Here is a 20,787-nt window from a genome sequence, read left to right as displayed (position 1 = left end):
CGATGATACGATCACGGCTAATACGAATTTCCGGATGATACAAATTTTTCTGTGGTCCCGGCCGAGCCCCATTACTTTGCAACGTGCTAGAGAACGGTTCTTACGAATCGATTTTCAGCCTACGTCGGTTGATACGAATAAACGCCGCCCCACCGACGGCCGCGAAAGAGAACAGCGCGCAGTCACGCGCTTTCTTGCGTCCTCTTTTGGTGCGGAGGCGCGGCGCCGGACAGCGCGGACTCCGCGACTGGGCGCGAAGAGTTTGAAGCGGTGGCGCTTTTGGTGTTTTTGTACTTTTCCTCCTTTTCTGCAAGCCGTCAGATGGAGTGGCTGCTGCGCTTTGGGCCGCGTACTTCGTGTTTGTGCCATTTTGCCTAGTCGCAGCGAGCTATGTCTCCCAAGCGGAAAGCATTCTCCTTTAAAGAGAAATTAGACATTCTTCGAAAGGTCGATGAGGATCCCAAGAGGATGCGGACGGAGTTGGCTAAGGAGCTAGGCCTCGCAACGTCAACACTGAGCACAATTGTTGCACAGCGAGACTATCATGAAAAACGTGCTTTCGTTCAACGTCAATTCGAACACGCTTATTTCGAACATACCGCGCACCGACAATGCTCTTAGCAGCGCGCCAAATCACGCGGCGGCGCCTCCGACCGGCATTGCTCCGACACCGCCATAGAGCAAAAACTCAGGAGACCCCCCTCAATGCCGCGCGCGAAGGAACGGAGAAAAAAAATAAAAAAGAACCCGCGTCGGAAATTTCACCCTCTCTCAAATTGCAAGGTCGCCGTTTCTGCATCGCGCCGGAACAAGCGTGTACGTGCTGACTAGAGTGTTCTAGACAACCGTATTCTAGCACACACTAGTGCCGACGTCTCAGCCATGCGGATAAAATGGCAGTGAACCCTTCTCTATTTTCTAGTCACATGTTGACCTTGCACGCTGCGGCAGCAGCGCAGAGGGAAGCAGCGGCGGAGGCACAGTCGGGCCAACGAAACTGCCACGCCCGCAAACGCTCGCTTCCCGATAACGGCAGAAAACGAAACTTCAGGGGGCGGCTAAAATAAGCTGGCGCCAGCACGGCGGCGGGCGAGCACGGAGATGTGCACACGGAGTCGAAGGTGAGAGAGCTACGAGGGAGTTGAGAGGGAGGGCAAGGGGAGCCACCGAAGCGGCGGAGTTAACGCGGTCAAATCCGCTTCCATGCCGCCCTCCTCCCTCACCTTCGACGGTCTCCGCGCGTACCCGTGTGCCGGCGCCGCCCGCTCGCTCCCTGAAGCTTCGTTTTCTGTCGTTATCGGGAAGCGACCGTTAGCCGGCGTGGGCAGTTTCGTGGCCTGTGCTTGCTATGCGCTTGCGCGCCGCAATATTTCACGACTCGCACCGTTCGTGCATCGTGCTATGGTGCATGAATACTTCAAAAATACGTCCTTTTAATTCGAACAAATTTTCGGGCCTCTTCGAGTTCGAATTATCGAGATTCGACAGTAGTTTTAATTGTGTTTCGATGATACGAATTTCGGCTAATACGAATATTTTTCCTGACCCCGTGAGATTCGTATCATCGAGCTTTTACTGTATTTTAGTTTGAGCTCCGGTGCTGGAACGATGTCTTGTTGTCTCTCTCTCAGGTGCTCCACACCCTAGCTGAGTGGTTGTCATTTTTGCTACCAGAATACATACTTTGAGTTGTGAGCAAATAGTATTTTTACTGTAACAAATATTGTCTTGAATATTGCATTTTCAGTATTGTTATACAGTGAAATCTCGATATAACGAACTTCAGGGGACCGCGGTAAAATGTTCCGTTATTCTGAAAAGTAATTATAGTGAAAGCCCCGAAATTAAACTTTCCACCCATTAACTTATCAGTTCATAAGTAGTCACCATATGAGCTATCCACGAAGACGTCGCAGTTGGCTCTCGGCCCGATGCGTGCCTTCTGGCTCCGCTGGTCCCGCTGCTCTACTGAGCTGAACTGTTGGAATATCTGTCCACGCGGGGACTTCGGGCACACTGGGCCACTGTAGAGCGCAAGGGCGCTGTCCTAAACCAGAGACGGATCCACTGCAACGCCTGCCGGCGTGTCATCTGAGGGTTGGGTGGTACGGAAAAGGCGTGTGTGAAAGAACCTGTATAAGCGCATGGCTAACAGCCACTTCCCTTGTGACATGCCGCTGTCACCGATTCGCGTGATCGTCGCGCTGCTTTCGAGTCTTTTTTGGAACTCGTGGAGTGATAATCGTGGGCAATGGCCTTTCGAGAGGTGGCCGCCCCGCTTTCCGACGCGCCAATGCTGCATGCCAGCGTAGTTTTTGTTTTCTTTTTATCCTCAGGTGCTGTCTCAGGTTTTCTGAACCTGTGCGCCACGGCGTCCACTTTCTGCGCCTTGTCGTCTGCTAGCCTCCTGTTTCAGCTGTCACGACTGGATACACGGAAATCTAAGAATCCCAGATTTTGGAATATGAGTTCGTAGTACTGAGGCATTGTTAACATGACACAGAAACTGAATAACGAGCGTTATTCTGAAAAGTTCCGTATTCTGAAGCTCGTAGTACTGAAATATTTTTACACTGAAACTATAAGAAGTCAGCAGGGGATTTCTGAAAAGTTCATTAATCTGAAAAGTTCGTTAATGTGGTGTTCATAGTAATGAGATTTTACTGTAGTCGTAGAATACTCATTGAAATAAAGCATGGCCAATTAACCTTTAGAGTGATTTTATTATATTCAGTACTTTTATATTCGTGCTCGTTTTATTGAGACTTGAATGGCACTTGTAAAAGCAGTAATAAAATTGAATTTTCGTTAAGTTCTAATTATATGCCATAATAATTATTTACCATAATAATTATGGTATTAATAATATACCATAATAATTATCTAATAATTACCAGTTCTAATTATATAATCATGTACGCGCCGTGTAAAGAAGATTTTGAGTTGTGTTGGTGAAGTAAAAGATGTAAAAAGAAAGATAAAAATCGGTGTGATAAAAATAAAAGGAGGCAAGACAGCAGTGTGCATTAGACTTGACAGACATGAGATACCACTTTTTGGTGGCTTAACACTTTCCTGCCCGTGCCTCAAATAGTGCGTCAAATAGCCCGGAACGTCAACAGGTATCCGCCAGTATGTTTTGCTTTCTACTACCCCAAACCGTTTTGTCACTGCCGCGCTCAGATTGAAAGACATCCGGTGTGTTCTAAAGGTCACAGTTTTCATCTGCAGGGTGTCAACGTCGTTTGGGCAGGACCACTTGCCGGCGGCGGCGCAAAGAGTGGCATTGCGCTACGCAGTGCTGCACGACGGTTCGTAAGACCTGCTGATTTCTTCATGCTGTTCCTCACAGCAGACATAATTACGGGGATATGCAACACCCCAATAAACATGCACGGATACATAGGGTTGCACTTCGATCAATTCGCATTCCGGCTAGAACTGGTGGAACAGCTCTAGGACTTGATGTGCAACATATCCAGACCCCAATGTTCCTCCTGCTGTTCCCGCTAAAAGTGCCCCTAAAGATCAACAGCACAAGCCACAGAAGATAGAAAGATACAGAAACCGCTAAAAGTGCCCCTAAAAATCAACAGCACAAGCCACAGAAGATAGAAAGATAGAGAAACTTCAAATTATGCTATGAAGAATGAAAAGTAGAACAAAAAACGCAAGTTTTCTGAGACATGCTCCGCGAACTTGTGTTTCATCACATTAGCAACTGCTTTGCGTGGTGGCACGATAGCCACAAGAGCTAACGTTTTCTTTTGTATGTAAAGACCTTCTACAGATAGAAAGCTTATATTTACAGGAATGCTGTATATAGCCTTTTTGTTCAAAATGTATATTTCGGAATTTTTTTATGTTCTCTTGGTGCAAAGCAGCATCGTTGTTTTCACAAATTTTTCTCGTTTTTGCTGCAAATTTTTTTTATTGACTTTTTTTTCAAGGAATTGCCAATAAATCTTTGCTTGAAAATAATACCATTAAAAAGCACATTCATTCTTCTACACATTGATACCATACATTCTAATATCAAGCATTTGCTGTAGCAGTAAAATAATTGTTTACTAGAGTACCCAAAAACTGCATATTTTCCCGCAGACAGGAAAGTGTTAACTACATTTTCTTTTACTACTGAAGCTCTGTTGGTGAGGTTACATGCTTAATTGAGTTAAGTAAGTTTCAACGACCAGTATCGCTGGAAGTTCCATTAATTGTGACTACCTATGAATGGCAGCAACACCGAGAGACATTTGAAGTGAGACTAAATCTGCCTGTTTTGAAGACCGATTAATGAAACACATTTGCTTTTCAGTGTTTGACAACAGGTGCCATCTAGAATGAAAACTTGCCTTGTGAAGTTTGCGAGAGTTTGGATTGTCTTTGCAATCAACGTCAGACTGCGAGCAGCTCGTTCATCCGGATATTCTGCAAAACACAAATTGAAAAACTAATGCAGTGTAATCCACCTACAACAATCAGCCACTTTGGCAACATCCACTTTAGAACTAAAGGAACCCAACATTTTTTAATAAAGAATTCAAAATGTGTCTCGTCAAATAAAAGCACATCCCTTCCTGAATCTTATCCTACAAAAGGTTTTTGAATGGGTCTTGTATAAACAGAAATAAAATGCTGCCCCTTTAAATTAAGTGGCATTCCCCTATTTTTGACATTTAAACTGTTGTGCAACTGAGCCAACATGGCACTGCTGTGGCAGCTGTGCGCATGCAGAGGGATGCCTGCAATGCACTGCTCATCATTTAACTGAGCTTTGGTATTGGTCTGGTTGCTGAAATTTGGCGTAGCGATGGAGGGCTTGCTCTGTGCCACATGATCCTGGCGGCCATGGTATTGTTTACCAGTGCCACCAGATTGTTTCCCAGTAACACCTCTGCCTTACCAAAGGTGAAATTTCTCCATTTTATTTTCTCAGGCCTCTGTGCCATTTAGTGGCACATTTGCATTCATTTTGAATGAAGCACACGGTTACAGTTATATGCAATGGTCAACACACCACATTCTTAATTTTATTTTTGTTTCACTCAACCAAGAATAAAAACATGGCCCAGTGAAGCATAGGTAAACCATCCTACTAACATGACTGACCCAATTTGGGGAACCACCAAGCAACCAATTTGGGGAACAACACATCAGCCTGTGCTGAGAGAATTCCACAATGCTTGCACATAATTACCCGGTACACAGAAAAGACATTGAAGTATGCAAATGCACAGGACAAAGAAAAAGGCTAGCCTCTGTATGGCAGCAATGCCTACTCTGGAGGAGGCAGCACAACTCGAGAGGATTGTCACTCACTGGAAATGCAAAACTGAACTCCTTCACTGCACTTTTTGAGATGGACATTTACAATTTTTATTTAGCAGAACTCCACTAAACAGTACTATAGTCCGATATAAGTCAAGAAAAAGGCAGCTTTTTCCCGTTAAAGGACCCCCTTCCAGCGAAGAATGTTGCTGTGTGAACGTGACATCGCGGCTGACCGCCTTCGCGCCCTGGTCGCGAAAGAAAACTTCCGCGATTACAGACTATTATCAAAATGGCCACCTCCGCTGTTCGCTGTGCTCTTTCAAGCTGACTTTAGTGCCGTTCAGTTATATCCCAAGGTGAATTCCGTGAGAAGCTTTGCTTGTGTGTTGTGTGCAGTGTTTCTAACACGCTCGGTAACGACGATCGCTCTGGCATTTCGCCTACTGCGTCAACGCTCGGCGCCGTCAGGAAGCAACCGCCACTGCAGTTACTGGGATATTTGCGCCGTTCATCGGCGATTCAAAATGCTGTGTGCTACAGAGCGATCGTCATCATTCACCTAGGTTTCATGCAGGTAAAGATTTTTCGATCTTCCTGTACCTGGCGATGTCAGACAAGTACCTCTACTGCCAAGCGACGATGTCGTACCGCTTGATCAGTAGCGAGTTCCGGCCCCTCTTCTCACTCCTGAACCAGATTTCATGGAGCAGGCGGCGCACAGTCCATGGCTTCAGGGGAGTAACATCGCTGCTAGCGCTGAAATTAGCGGCAATTGTCTTCACTGTCGAGATCTCACTGCGGTGTAACAAGCCATGCACGCAAGACCACAATGCGCACTTCGTGAAATCATCGTACACTTGTATGCGTCGTCTCTTGCCAGCGCTTTTCGGGCGCTTTTGGGAGGGCGTCGCAACATTTCCATCATTTTCCTTCACCTCATTCTTCATGGCCATCACTAAACTCGGGCTGATTCCAAGAAGGTCACTCACTGTCGTGAATGTTTCTCCCACGCTGTGCTCTGGGTGTAAATGCCGCAAGCGAACGTATGCATTCCTGATCATCTCCCATCCACAGCTGCAGATGACATGGCCGCTTTCGTTTTTCTTGTACCACCTGCGTGGTGTGGATGGTAACGCAACACAGTTCTCAGTCGAGAACGATGAAGAACATTCCGATGTCCCCTCGTCGGTATCCATGGCGGAAGAGAGAGCCCGCAATGCGCAAAACCCGAGGAGGCGCAGGCAGAACCAAGCAAGTGGTTAAGAGAAAACCCGGAAGAGCATAAATTCACCGTCACAAAGTTGCAGAGGTAATTCATTCTTAAGTAAGGCTTATTTTGCTGCAAAATGTTGGTAACTTCCAGCAATAAATGCGTGGATGTTCGAAACTAAAAAGCAAGGAAAAAAAAAGCTTGTTTTTCTTCTATTGCACTGCCCCAGCATAGATCATATTTTGAGCTCCATTGCTTTTTTTTCTTCAACACACTACTCCAATTGACAAATAAGCTCTTTCACCTCTTGTATTGTAACGGACAGATAAAGAATTTGAGGTAACATTTTATTTACGGTCAAAATAAAGGAATCCTTCGGAACTACTTGGGCGTGCGGAAGCACTCGGAGAAACCTGGCTCTAACGGCGCTACTCGTAGGTGTAAGGCAGTCAGCCGCAATGTCATGTTGACGCAGCAACACCATTGGCTGGAAGGGGGTCCTTGACGGGGAAAAGCTGCATTTCTCTTGACTTGTATCTGACTATAGCTTTGCTGAGGACATTTCTGCTCTTGCTAGAGGTACTGCTAAGTTTTGACATTAAAAAAATTCTAGCCAATAGAGTCTTTCATTGACCATCATAGTAAACATGAAGAGTAAAGAGGATTTCAAAATGCTAAAGGAAAAAGGTAGGCAACATTGTGAGCAATATTTTAAGTGGCATGAGTAGGGACAATAAATATCCCGCTTTGTTCATGACAGTCCTGTCTAGCAACTGGGCAGATTTATTTATCGTCCTAGGTTTTGCAGGCTCTCTTTAGTCCTACGTAAAAGTAAATAAAACATAATGATGATAATGATAAAAATGCCGATTCCGTATGGCCGGTGGCCGCTGTTGCTTCTGTGCTGATCAGCGGCCTATAGTTTAGGAACTCATGCGCAAGTTGCGCCAGTTGATGAGCAACGCTTCTGCGCGAGTTCGTGAATGTTTTGTTTGATCGTAGTGCTTTTCTTTTGAGGCACGTTTGGTAAGTTGCATTCATTATTATTCATTTCTCTGAGGATACTTTGGAACAACTTTGAGTTTTAGGAACGTTCTGTTAGGCAGAGGGCCGAGGGCAGTGTTGGTCTCTTCTGATCGTGGTAGAGGCAGATAAATTTGAGTTATTTTGATGTTTGCTTTCAAGAAAACGCGACAGCTGAACGCTCGAGAAAGGATAGCATCAGTGGTTTTTTTGCAGAGATATGTAGATAGTTCGCACGAGTTTCCGTTAAACTATGACTTTCTTTTCAGATTTCGCGAGTTCTGAAAATAGCGCTGTATCAGGTTAGATACTGGTTATTCTGCAGTCTACTTCAGCTGATTTTAGAAATTGCTGGATGGTTGTTCCCACACGCGCGTAGAGAGTACCGGGCCTTTGAAACGGGCTGCGCGGATCGCTTTTAGTGATGGTATGCTCTAAAGATTTCTTTTCTCTTCGACGTATTATGTAAGGGTATGTCCAAGGCTGTGCGTGTCTTGCACGTGTACCTAGAAGACGGCAGCATTTGAGTTTCATTTAGTGCATGGAAGTACTTATAAATAAGCGCGAATCTTCCTGTAGTCTTGAACGCGTAATTTACGGAAGTTTTTGTTTCTTTAATGCGCGAGTCACACGCAAGAGCTTTGACCACAAAATGAGAGCGAGTCTGATAATACATCCGTGAAGTCAACAAGGCGCTCAGGCGGTATTACGGTATTACGGTATTACAAGGCGGTATTACGTGCGTTAATAACGGATGTAGAGTACGAACATATGACATTTCAATTATCAATTATTTAGGGTCATCTTGCAGATAAGTTGGAGGATTTTGGTGTTGTATGCATAAACGTGTAATGTTCTGTTTTTTTTTCACTGAGAATGCCACTCGTGAAGTGAATATTATGTTATAATATTCTGAAAGTGGGGGGCAGCGTCATGGAGCGGCATAGTTTCGAGTTATCGACACGTCGATTAACGGGCGCTAAAAACATTGTGGTCTGAAGGTGTGGCATATAGTTTGTGGGGAGCATACGCCGCCACCTTCTCCCGCGGGCGCCTGCCGTCGATTGCGCACGTAGCGCACTCGGCGTGAGCCCGACAGACATCTGCTCGTGCACGCGCAGCGGGAGCCGGGCGGACATGGGAGAGATGCACTTTGCCCTCTCCCAGTTCTCGCTCGCCTCTCGCGACGCGCGTGCTCGCGCAGGAAGAGGGAAAGTATCCTGACGGGCGAGGAGGACATTCCCCTCACGAAAAGGTAAAAAGGTATAAAAGAGCGCGACCGAGAGACCCCCGGGGCCCTCTGACCTCGCTACACCTACCTGCCCATACGGATATACCCGCTGCATCCAAACGCAACGAGGCACACGCGACGAGGCAAGCCTATTTTATTACTTATTATACAGAGCGGACTTCCCTCTGCAAGTGTGTTTTATTGCCCACAGCAATAAACGTTGTTGAGTTGACCCGCTTGTTGCCTTATTTGCCCGAACCCTACGTAGCTCAGGAAAACGTGACAGCTGAACGCTCAAGAAAGGATAGCGTCAGCATTTTTTTTTTCTAGGAGATATGTAGATAGTTCGTGTGTTTCTGTTAAACTAAGACTTTCTTTTCGGATTTTGCGAGTTCAGAAAATAACGCTGTATCAGGTTGGATACTGGTTATTTTGCAGTCTACTTCAGCTGACTTGTAGAAATTGCTGGATGGTTGTTCCCGCACGCACGTAGAGTACCGCGCCTTAGAAACGGGCTGCGCGGATCGCTTTTAGTAATGGTATACTCTACAGATTTCTTTTCCCTTCAACGTATTATGTAAGGGTATGTCTAAGGCTGTGCGTGTCTCGCACGTGTACCTAGAAGACGCTGCATTTGAGTTTCATTTAGTGCGTGGAAGTACTTAAACATAAGCGCAAATCTTCCTGTAGTCTTGAACACGTAATTTGCGGAAGTTTTTTTGTTTCTTTAATGCGTGAATCGCACGCAGGAGTTTTGACCGCAAAATGAAAGCGAGTCTGATAGTACATCTGTAAAGTCAACGCTCTCAGTGGCACTATTACGTGTGTTAATAATGGATGTGGAGTACGAACATATGTCATTTCAATTCACAATGATTTAGGGTCATTCTGCAGTTAAGTTTGAGGATTTTGGTGTTGTATGCACAGACATGTAGTGTTCGGTTCGTTTTTTTTTTTTCCCAGTCCACTACATTTTCAGGCATAGAGTGGCGCCTGAACCGGCAAAAAGAAAAAAGAAAAAAAAAAGCAGCAAAACAAAAATATCGCCCAGAGCTAGTGAGGCTATACTACACAAGGTGCAACCAAATTAGGAAGGCCCACTAAGCTTCAACAAAGTCACTCCCTCACCAGAACAGGAATTGGCCTCCCTGGTGCAGTATTCGGCCACTACCTCCCTCATGACTCCTACAATTTACCCATGGCCCTCAGTCCCCAGCGGCTGCAGAGCACCTGACCAATGCGGCGGTCAGACCTGCGACGCGGCAGAGGGTGCTAAGAATCTCTGGGTCCGGAAAGGCCGCCACTGGAAACTGAACATGGCAACGTTCCAACACTCGCACCCTATCGAGTGAGGCTAGTTTAGCAGGGCTATTTGAAGAATTATCAGGTATTGCCTGGGATATTATTGGCCTTAGTGAGGTTAGAAGAACTGGTGAGGCTTATACAGTACTAACGGCCATGTCCTCTGCTACAGAGGTCTTCCAGATAAGAGAATTCGGGGTAGGATTTCTAGTCCATAAGAACATAGCGGGCAACGTTGATGAATTCTACAGCATTAATGAGAGGGTAGCAGTCGTAATAAAGCTTAATAGGAGGTATAGAATGATAGTAGTACAAGCCTACGACCCAACCTCCAGTCACGATGATGAAGAAATAGAACAGTTTTATGAAGATGTTGAATTAGCAATGAGAAAGGTGCAAACTCAGTATACAGTAGTCATGGGCGAGTTCAATCCAAAAGTGGGAAAAAAGCAGGCTGGCGAGCAAGCAATTGGCAACTATGGCATCGATTCTAGGAAAACTGGAGGAGAGATGTTGGTAGAATTCGCGGAAAGGAATAGGCTCCAAATAATGAATACCTCTGCCACCGCGCAAGCTGTGCACCCCACTGCACGCCTCACTGCGCAAGTGTATGCTTAAAAAGCGGATGAGCACTCAAGCATCGGATAGCAGCACAATGCTTTAAACCAGAACGCTATAAAACATCCTTTACATTGAATTGCTATGGAGGAAGCAGGACCTTCAGACCACAAAGCGATTCGGCGAGCTCAAGATTGGCATTGCTTAGCCCGCATCGCCTAGCCCGCACCACAGCTCACGCTTAAACATTCACGTTCTGGGGTTCCTGGGGTTATTTAATATGCACCCAATGCACAGTACACATGCCCATTGACATGCGGCCACAGCAGCCAGGATTTGATCCCACAACCATGCTTAGCAGCGCCATGCCATAGCAGCTAAGCCACCATGGCGGGTTAGGCTTTCGCATTTCATGTAATTTTGATAACATTAATTCAAAAGCAATTACCAAGTGTTATAGCACCAATGTTAGCAGCAAGAAGTTCAATTCTAAATCAAGCTACCAACCAATCTTCCTAAGAAGACATTTATTGTAGAGAGACGGGACCAAGCATATTTTGGTAGTTTTCTTGAACTCAGGATATTTTTTGTATATGCTTATTTAGCAACTCGGCTTTTTCTTTCAAGTTTTTAAAAAAAAGGAAAATGGATTTAAATCCAGCAAGGTATTAATATTTACACTGAGGCTGTGTCAAATATTCAAATTTCTAATACAAATCCAATATTGAATACTAATCAAATGCAGACACATTTATTTACCACAACCTTCTTAATTTAACACACTGAAACCTTACAATTATCATGACAAATGATAACAGACTAGTAAGCCATAACTGCCATAAGCCAGCCAATTTGACCCTCGTCAATTTGGAAAAATAGAATAATTCTCACTCACTGCTTCTCAATAATTAATGTGTATTATTCTATAGCAAAACATGCCCTTTAACTCAACAGCACTTAGTTGCAAGTTGGTTGTCATGGGGTGTGCTTGTCACCACAAGACAAGCCCTGCAGCACCACAAGGGATGACAAATGACAGAGGCAAAAGCGGCACTATACTTTTTCTCATAAGCTGCGTTTAGAAGAGCCAAGACTGCAAGCCATACGAGCGCGGATGCTTGTGTGAGCGAAAGGTAGTTCAAATGTCTACTCTTGCATCGTATTTGCGCAGTGTTGCACAACGACGGACGCTGTGGGCCACGTGGACATTGCAGACGTTGATGAGAGCATCGGTAGCAGACCACAAAGTGCAAACGGATACATTTTGGTGTTTTCGCCTTCCTCATTGGTCGAGACACCTGTAGCTTTCACAGTGCTGCACAGAGCTTCTGAGACAGAGTATAGCCTGCAGATGAAATGAAGCAGCTGAATCTGCATCGCTATGACCATCATTCAGAAAGGAACCATCAGAACAATTACCATATCTTTACTGTGTGAGTGCTTTATGTCATGTGCGTGACAGACTCCTGTAGCACCAGCAGGTGCAACCAGCAGTTCTATCACTTTTGTCCAGTGTGAGGCCTCAGGCCAGCTCAACGTTGACTAAATAAACTGGAGGGGTGCCTGGTTGTGAAAAGTTCGCTTAGTCAGATGATGCACTCGCCATGCAATCGCATTCATCGCACTGTGAAACCTAAAAAGCTCTCATCACTCTTTTTGCATGGGTTCACCCAACAACAGTGTTCGATTGCGCAGGCAAGTTTTTTGTCTCTGATTTAGCATCCTCTCCTCATCGCCCAGCTTCCTGTTAGGGGGGGGGGGAGGGGAAGGGGTTTTTTAAAGGCGGGCTGGACTTCGCATGAGTGTACTCTCTATTCTGGCATTGGATGCCTGACAGGCTCAGGAATTGCCCGGTTCATTGGCTATGCTGTCTGCTATTGCACCCTCCTGTGTGAATGCACATTTGCTGTCATGTGACTTCTTCACTCACGAGGGCTTCTGTCGTGTGAATGGGCCTGCTGACAGCAGCCCCCTAATTGTGCCTTCTGCAACAAGCCAAGTTTGCAAAGCACCGAAACACAAAACAGGGCCAGTGTGGTAGGAGGACGGCCTTTATATGCGTGTGCTCGGTGTGCGGGGTCGAGAAGTGAAATGCACGGGCATTTCAGTGCTTGTGTTCGGCGTGCGGGGCCGAAGAGCGTGGAAGTGCGCGTGGTTGGTGCGCGTTCCGAGAAAGATCAGCTTGAGCGACGGGGCCGACAAGCTGAGCAGAGCGGGGCAGCACGGTGGTCTATTGCCGGGCTCTGTGGATCGAGCGACGGGCCACGTTCTGACGACCCCGGTCCCGACCCTGTTAAACCAGGCTTTCGCCGCGGCTCTCTGTACTTGGAGGCCGAGCTACCTGGTGGATCCTGCCGTGGTCGGGCTCCGCACTGGCTCCTGACGTTCCCGAGGCAGGCTGTGCTGCGGCGTCCATCGCCGTCCTGCCCTGTCAAGGCCGGGCTGCGCCCTGGTTTCTGTTGCAGCCAAGATAGGTCGCCCTACAGTGTCATCACAGTTCGTCACCTGCCAAGGCCGGGCTGCGCCCCGGTTCCCGTCACTGTCGCAGCGACGTGCGGCTGAGCTACGTCCCAGCCGTCGTTACCACACCGCTGAGGCGGGTGATCCACTACTGCAATTGGAACTGAGTGGTTACAGCACCTGACTGAGATTATCCACAATAGCGCGACAACCTGTGTAATGTACTCTGTATTACAGAGTACATTGCACAGTCTAGTCCCTTGTCTGCTGTCCGTGTTAAAGATCGTTCCTCTCCGTCTTTGTGTGATTCCTTAGTCCGTCCGAGTGACCTGCGCCCACACATTTGCCCCACAGCCAGCCACAGGCTAGATGGAAACAAACAAACAAACAAGAAGAAAACTGCATCTGCTACTGCAGGGTCGGCAATAGCAATGAACAGTGCCCAAAGCCTCCATGATGCCATGTTGATGAGCCCTACTCAGAAAAAGAAAAACAACTAACAATAACAAAAGAGAGAGAGAGAGAAGGCTAGTGCTCGCAAATGCCCTCAAATATCTGCATAATGTTGAAAATCCAAAAACTATTCAATATTTCTGGAATTTAATATGCATATTTAAAGGGGCCATGAACAACCTTTGTATCGAAGTGGAGAAATGCCTTTGAAGTTAAAAGCATGCTTGTGGTCTGACCTTGACTTTCGCGTGGTTCTAGTCTAGTTGAGCACTCAAAACTATAGTTGAAATTAGTGAGAACAGACGGCCGACACCGATAAGCAGGGTGGTAAAAGTTTGATTCCTACGCAGGTGGCCGTGGCCGAGCATGAGCAGACGATGGTTGGATTCTTCTGGAAGCACGTAATTATTATCGAAATGTGAAAGCAGATTTTTGCATACTTCAGCCTGTTTATTAAACTTCGTCAATAAATATACACAGTAAAAGTAGGAAGAAGCGAACTGATCGAAACACCCTTATTGATTAATGTCAGCTATTGGCCAATAGCAGCATTGTATGGGAATCTGCCATATTACGAAATCAAGCATCCAGATTGTGGGAATTATGAAGGTTCATATTTTCCCTCGTCCTTACGCGCGCCACGGAAGTGAGGAGAGCAGACGCCTTGTTCCCTCTTCCCGTTCGGGGAGCCAAACGGCTTTTCATGCGGTGGCGCAATCCTCTTGGAAACCGGTTGCAAACGTAGCGGTGACGTGTGCGCGAAGCCCCGCGCTCATTGGACCGAGCCCACAACGAGGCGGGGCGGTCGCGATCGGCGCGACCGGCGCACACCGGAGAAAAGGAGACGACTGCGAGCCGCGACGAAGGATGGAGCTCAGGTAACCATCTCGTTCCCCTCCTTTGTCGCGCCCTACCTCGTTCGACCACTATCGACCCCGACAAACGTCGAGGTCGACTCTATAGCCTGCTTCCACGCGAATTCCCCTGGAGCAATAAACCCTTTTTATACTTGTTACGCTATCGTGTGTTGTCGTGTTTCTGCCTGTCCTTGCACCACCGAACCCCGGTAGTACAAGGCAAGCACAAGGGAGTTGGCCGTCAAGCCTAAGCCTTACGACAAAGGCGGCTTGAGAGAACCCGGAGACTACAAGATACAGTAAGAAGAGGCTTCTATTGAAAAGAGGGCGTTTGAGAGAAAGGTGACTTTGCACTCCGCTTGCGAGCTCCACGCATCGCACACAACTGGAAGATTGGCTGAGCGTATGCTATCCGCGGACGATGTTTTTTCACCAAGCCCGAGGGGTGGTTCAGTACCCTTTTAAGATATACAGTTAAACCCGGATATATCGAATCTGAAGGGGACCACAAAAAGGTTCAATATATATATATAATTCATACATAAAATAAACTTTTATGCAAAACTTTTCAAGGAGATTTTATTGCTGTTCGTTATACACAATATTTCGTTACATGTGGGTTCGATATATCTGGGTTCAACTGTAATAGTAAATTTTTATACAAAATTTAAAATATGCACACAGTCCTAGTTTACACGTCACTAGTGACAATGTATCATGAACAAGCCCTACAGGAACATGCTTACTAACTTCCTGTATGTTAAGATTGGTCCCCCTATTCACAATATCCAGAAAGACTCTCATAAACACTATGTCAAACTTTCATTGAAGAACTGCTTGTTCTAAAAACAATGCTCCATTACATATTTTACAAACATTACATTACAAGCTCCACATATTTGGGCTTTTGTATGTACTAATAGGTCATTTTAGCATCACATTATACAGCAGTGCACTGTTAAATCCATTGCAGGCTTTGTTATGCTTGCATTGTCATGTATTATCACAGTGAATCATTTAGCTGGGCACATTACCCCTCCAGCTCTCCAGAAACAAGATGTGAGTAGTACAAATTTCATCACCGGAAAGACTGGCAATAAGAAAAGATGCAAGTCTTTTCACCTTCACATTGTATGGCAATACAAGCACGACAGGAATATGAAAATTGCATATAACTTGTGGAAGCCAAAACACTGCTTCTGAATGGCTCACCTGGTGCAAGGCCAAAAAGACTTGGTGACAGAATGGCAGGACACAGGCACCGCAGAAAGATGGAACCGCTGATAAGGTTGTCACAAAGCTCCTCTTCGTGAGTACTACCTCCAAGTCGTTGGCGGTAGCCATGAAATAGCATGCGAAGGTCCCTAGACCAGAAAACAAGTATTTGCTCAATATTTCTCTATTCTTCACGGTTTGAATTTGTCATGAATCCATCCATGCGAGTTATTTTTTACCTTGGAAATGAATGTGCAGACTGAGTAATTCGCTGCCATGCTTGCTGGACTCTCTGCCGTAACAAAGCTTGCTGCCGCTGCAAAGCACCACTACCCCCACTCACTTTGGCTGGATCAACCTGAAGAGATCAACATCAGACTCTAAAACTTCAATACTGCTTGAAGGTACAGTGGAATCTCACTGATACGATTCTGCATAATACGTTTTTCGGGATAATGCGTTTTTTCTTTTCCCGGCCACCGTTTCGTGACCAGCTTGTAATATGGTTTTCGGATGATATGTTTTATTTTCCGGTTCCCATGAAGCTTGTATCGAGATTCCATTGTATGTGACTGTCTTTATTACAGTTTAGTTTACGCCACTTTTAGTTTCAAACTGACCATTTAATTAATTTAATTAAACTCTGGGGCTTTACAAGCCAAAACTACAATATGATTATTAGGCACACTGTAGTGGTGGACTCCTAATTAATTTTGAAAACCTGGGCTTCTTTAACAAGCACGTAAATATAAGCACACAAGCTTTTTTGCATTCTGCCCCTATCAAAATGATGCTGCTGCATCTGTAATCGAACCCTCGAGCTTAGCAGCGCAATTCTATAGCCTCTGGGCTACTGTGGCAAGTTAATAGTTGCAAACTGTTTGCGGGCATGTAAAGCACCAAAGTTACTAAAGACTAGCTCATTTATAGTGAGCTTGGATATTTAATATTATTACTGTAGCACACAGCAGCAATGTTCCCTTGGAAACCTTGTGTAAATGTATATCAGTATTGGGGGCATGTATCTGCCAACACATTCAAAAAAAGAAACTACGCTCAGCATCACGCCCCGTAATGTGCATTTTCACTCCACACTTTTTTGCATGGCATGGCATTGCCACGCCTGACTGCAATCACTTCTCATAACAGAAGATTTGTCTCAAAGGCACTTCAAATTCCATAGCTGGTCTATTGAGCACATAAAGGGACACTAAGGAGAAAAATTATTTTAGCTGTATTTCTAAATTGCCCTTTTACAATTTAAAAAAAATATCCACTCTTATCGTGAAAAGAGGTTTGGTAAGCTATAAAAGATGCAAAAACGAAAGACTATTGGTGACACCACGTTGAAGTTCCCGCACCAGCTCGCTGTGACGTGGATGTTGACAGTGTCTGCTAGGGCCCAGTTAATATATCGGTTAAGATTGACTGCATTGTACAGTTGACTTCCATTAATTCAACACTGACAGGACCATCGAAATTGATCTAATTATCTGGCGGGTCGAATTAAACAAGATAAAAAGAAAAGTCAAAAGACAAAGCCATTTGGCAGTATTTGCCCGATTCTAACACAAACTCAAATCAACACACACTCGAAAGTGCGCTCACTTTCTATGTGTCCAAAGTAGAAAACTAACATAGAGACAACATTAAAGCTTCTAAACAACACACACCCAATTTTTTAACAAGGCAAGTAGGCAAGGGTCTAATCTGTTTTGCACAGTGGCGGCCGGCTTCCTAAAGTCGGCTTCACCACATGATTTTCAAAGTAAGCTTCATCACAATACAGCCCTGTTACGTGGCAAAGCATACGAATGCAGTGACCACGGATATCGGTCGAATTTTCCTGGCGGGGGAAGAAAAAACAAAAAAAAAAAGCCATGCGTTCGAATTGGCTAAATACTGTAATTAAACATTGTGGGCTAAGGCTATTGCTTGAAAATCTTACTAGGGCAGGTAGAAAAGAGATGTCTTTCACAGGAGATGACGTGTTCAGTGCATTCACTGTCCCCTAAGCTCCACCGAGACGGACATTGCCACTAAAGGGGTCGCTATTGGGGTTACCACAGGGGTCAAGCGCATGCGTGCTGACTGGTCAAGTTCGAATTATCTGGCGAAGGCTAATTTTAGGAACGAAATAATGGAAGTTTGGGCCCATACAAATGCATGAACACCGGCCCAGACCTTTGGCCGGGACCGAATTAACCAGAGTCGAATTAATGGAAGTCTACTGTATATACAACTACAGTCGAATCCCCCTACAACGAACGCCGCTATAACGAAATTTCCGTCACAACGAAGATTTTCCGATTCCCCGTCCGCTGCCCATAGAAAGTAATAAAAAAAAAAGTCTCTTCATAACAAAAGCGTTTTATTCGGTATTTCTGCTTCAACAAGCTTTTCGAAAATGAAACTGGCACTGAAATGAAATTGGAACTGCCGAGTAGTCAAATTAGAAGGCCCTTCCAAAGCTGTGACGATCGATGTCTGCTTGAACAAGGTTTTCACGAACGAAACCAAATTCAAAGTACCGATTTGAGCCACTGCAGTCCATAGCCACGTGTGGTCATTACACGCCTGCACGAGACTGCACGGTATCACCACAATCACTGCCGCTTTCTCTGTGGTGTGTGTCCGGTCGAAATGGCTACACCAACAAGGAAGCGTAAACGTAAATTTCTCTCTCTCTCGAGGAGGAGGAGGCACATATGATCGCTGAGGCAAAAAGGGAAAGGAAAAAATTTCGCAGTTTTGCCCGAAAGGCGAAGCATCGATTGCGATAGCAGATTAGTAGACAGCTATACAAACTAAGGATAGTAGTTTTATCGGCCGTATAAACTTGTAAACATTCGCTTACTAACTAAATTACCAAGCATGGTGCCACGCGCACACAAGTAAACATGAACACGTCTCGCACGATGACTGCGGATACTCGCTGCCAACATGCTGGAGTGGGAGGCGCGGCAACAGCATCGAGCGCATTGACCTCCGTGCCGTCTCTCGTTTCAACGCGAACTAAATGTCGAAAGCACAGCGCACACAACTCTATCAGCACTAGCTGCACTTTGCCCACAACGCAGATCACTTTGAAGATGAGGCCCGTGCGGGCACACACTTTGTGCATGTCGGAGATCACTTTCAAGATACGGCGCCCGCGCAGCTGCGGCACATGTCAACATGATGCCAACGCCTCGTTGTCTGGACAAAATGACAATCCGCTAGACACACTGACTCTGGCGGCTGCTTTGAAAGTAATGGATCCTTTTGACCTCATCAGAAAAGTTATCAGAGCCCACGACAATGACAGTGCTATGGCTCTTTTAACGGACTGTGAGACTCTCGTAACGCCTTTGCTTGCCGTGAAGCCTAAGAAATCCAGGCTGACCGACTTCTAGAAATAAAACTTCTGATAAGCACAAGCTGGCCAACTTTGTCACAAATATGCAGTGAAATTGTGATAAATCAAACCACTTCATTGCAACGGTGCATGTGCCGCAAAATGAGTGTTTCGCGATCAGCCGGGCACACTCATTGGGTTAGGCGTCGGCCGCAATGTACGAAAAATGCTGTAACAGTGGTGCAAAATGCATTCTCTCGTGAGGTTGACACTTTATTGACCGCCTTGGTACGTCTCAACCTTTGCCCCCAAGCCATGGCAAAGATTTCCCGGACGATGCTTTCAGTTTCGTTCGCGGTTTTGCCATTTGGCCCCCATACGTACAGTTAAACCTGCTTATAACGAACCTCCATATAACGAATTCCTAGATATAACGTAGTTTTTCTATTCCCCGCCGTTACTCCATAGAATCACATGTATTTGAGACCTCTACGTAACGAAGTGGCAGTGGGAGACCCCCTCGAAATAACGAATTTTCCCCACAGAAAACCTAGAGATTTCACCCCAAATTTTGTCAATTATGCGCGAGCAGCAACCGGAAGCACTTTCTCCGCCGCGATGGAATTCGAAGCAAGAGCAAGTGCACGTGTGTGTGTGTGCGTGCGAGCGTGCGCGAGGCGGGCCTGCATCCCTCGACCCGGCGATCTTGCCACCGTGGGCATGACCTTTCCCCCTCCCTTCATTCAAACCTGATCCTGCCGCTTGCTGCAGCTGGCCTAGCCTGCCAAGCCGGCACTCTCCTTTTTCTGTTGATGTTGCCGAAGGGGGAAAAAAATTTTTTTTTTCAACGTGCTGGCAGCGCCACTCCTTGGTTTACTGTGCAAGTCTCTGCGCTTCACTTCAGTAACATGACACTAGGTGACACTATACGATGCTACGACGCCATCGTGTCACTCGCTCTTCGTTTCTGACGCCTCGCACTTGTGCGAAACGACACGCGTCCAAACATCCTGATGCAACATTCCAAGGGTGAGTGCTTCGACAAAGAAACGCAAGATATTGAAGGTACCTTGTCTGCAGTTCGCTTTGAAGATAAGCCCGCGTAGGCACACATTTTTTCCACATCGCAGATAGCTTTCAAGATACGGCGGCGGCCGTCGAAGTAAACGCCTCCCTTTCTCGCCTCCCCCACCGTGCCTAGCGCGGAAGCGCGCTTGCGCCCCCGCAAGCTTTCACTCGCACACACAGCGTACGGCGCGCGGCGACGATGTTGCTGTGTTTGGACTTTACACGGAACCTCAAAGCGACGTCCACGGTGACGGCACAAATGCGCTTCGCAATAAGATGTGCTTCTGCGCAGTTACTACTCTGACGGTGACAGCGAATTCGCACCCCCTACCGGCAGCTTCTCCGCGTTAACTTATCTCGAAGGCAATGCTTTTGTGCGCGGCAATCGGCAACAGCTGTACGAGCAGGAAATACGTCATGGTGGCCATGTTGTAAGTTCACTATCACTGGCGACTGTCGTCCAGGTGTCGCAACTCGAGAATCGAACGTCTGCGCACATGAGATTTTGCCGATTTTGTGCCTGTGCGTGTAGAACAAGAAAAATAGTATGCACTAACCGTTTGGTGGGCAATGAGCGACTACGGCTTAAGCGGTCAGCCAATACATAGGGTTCAATGGGGGCTGGGTGGGGGGAATCTTCGCGATTATGTTTAAACCGCAATATGCATTAAGCGCGTATGTACTAACGAGGTTTGACTGTACTATCCTTACTTCGTATAGCTGTCTGCTAATTTGCTGTCGCAATCGATGCTTCGCCTTTTGAGCGAAACTGGGACTTCTTTTGTTCATCGCAACTTTA

General features: G+C 46.1%; 2 protein-coding genes across 7 annotated transcripts in view; one reads left to right on the top strand and one right to left on the bottom strand.

Moving 5' to 3' along the window:
- Positions 1-20,787, bottom strand: part of LOC119436225 (ras GTPase-activating protein raskol-like) — a 379,883-nt gene that overhangs the window by 289,600 nt on the left and 69,496 nt on the right. For all 6 annotated transcript variants that reach the window (XR_007463548.1, XR_007463546.1, XM_037703015.2 and 3 more), the window contains 3 exons: positions 15,823-15,941; positions 15,581-15,732; positions 4,356-4,431 (listed from right to left, as the gene is read on the bottom strand). Coding sequence is in view for 4 of the 6 variants with exons in the window: in XM_037703015.2 (XP_037558943.1) it covers positions 4,356-4,431; positions 15,581-15,732; positions 15,823-15,941 (347 nt within the window). In the remaining 2 variants the exon portion in view is untranslated. The remainder of the gene's footprint in view (positions 1-4,355; positions 4,432-15,580; positions 15,733-15,822; positions 15,942-20,787) is intronic.
- LOC119436231 (prolyl 4-hydroxylase subunit alpha-1) overlaps positions 1-20,787 on the top strand; it is a 404,330-nt gene that overhangs the window by 332,987 nt on the left and 50,556 nt on the right. The window lies entirely within an intron of this gene.

The sequence above is a fragment of the Dermacentor silvarum genome, chromosome 1 (assembly GCF_013339745.2).
Source record: "Dermacentor silvarum isolate Dsil-2018 chromosome 1, BIME_Dsil_1.4, whole genome shotgun sequence".
NCBI classification, from domain to species: Eukaryota; Metazoa; Arthropoda; class Arachnida; order Ixodida; family Ixodidae; genus Dermacentor; species Dermacentor silvarum.
Note: the sequence above shows the minus strand (reverse complement) of the source record. Positions and strands in the feature narration are given on the sequence as shown.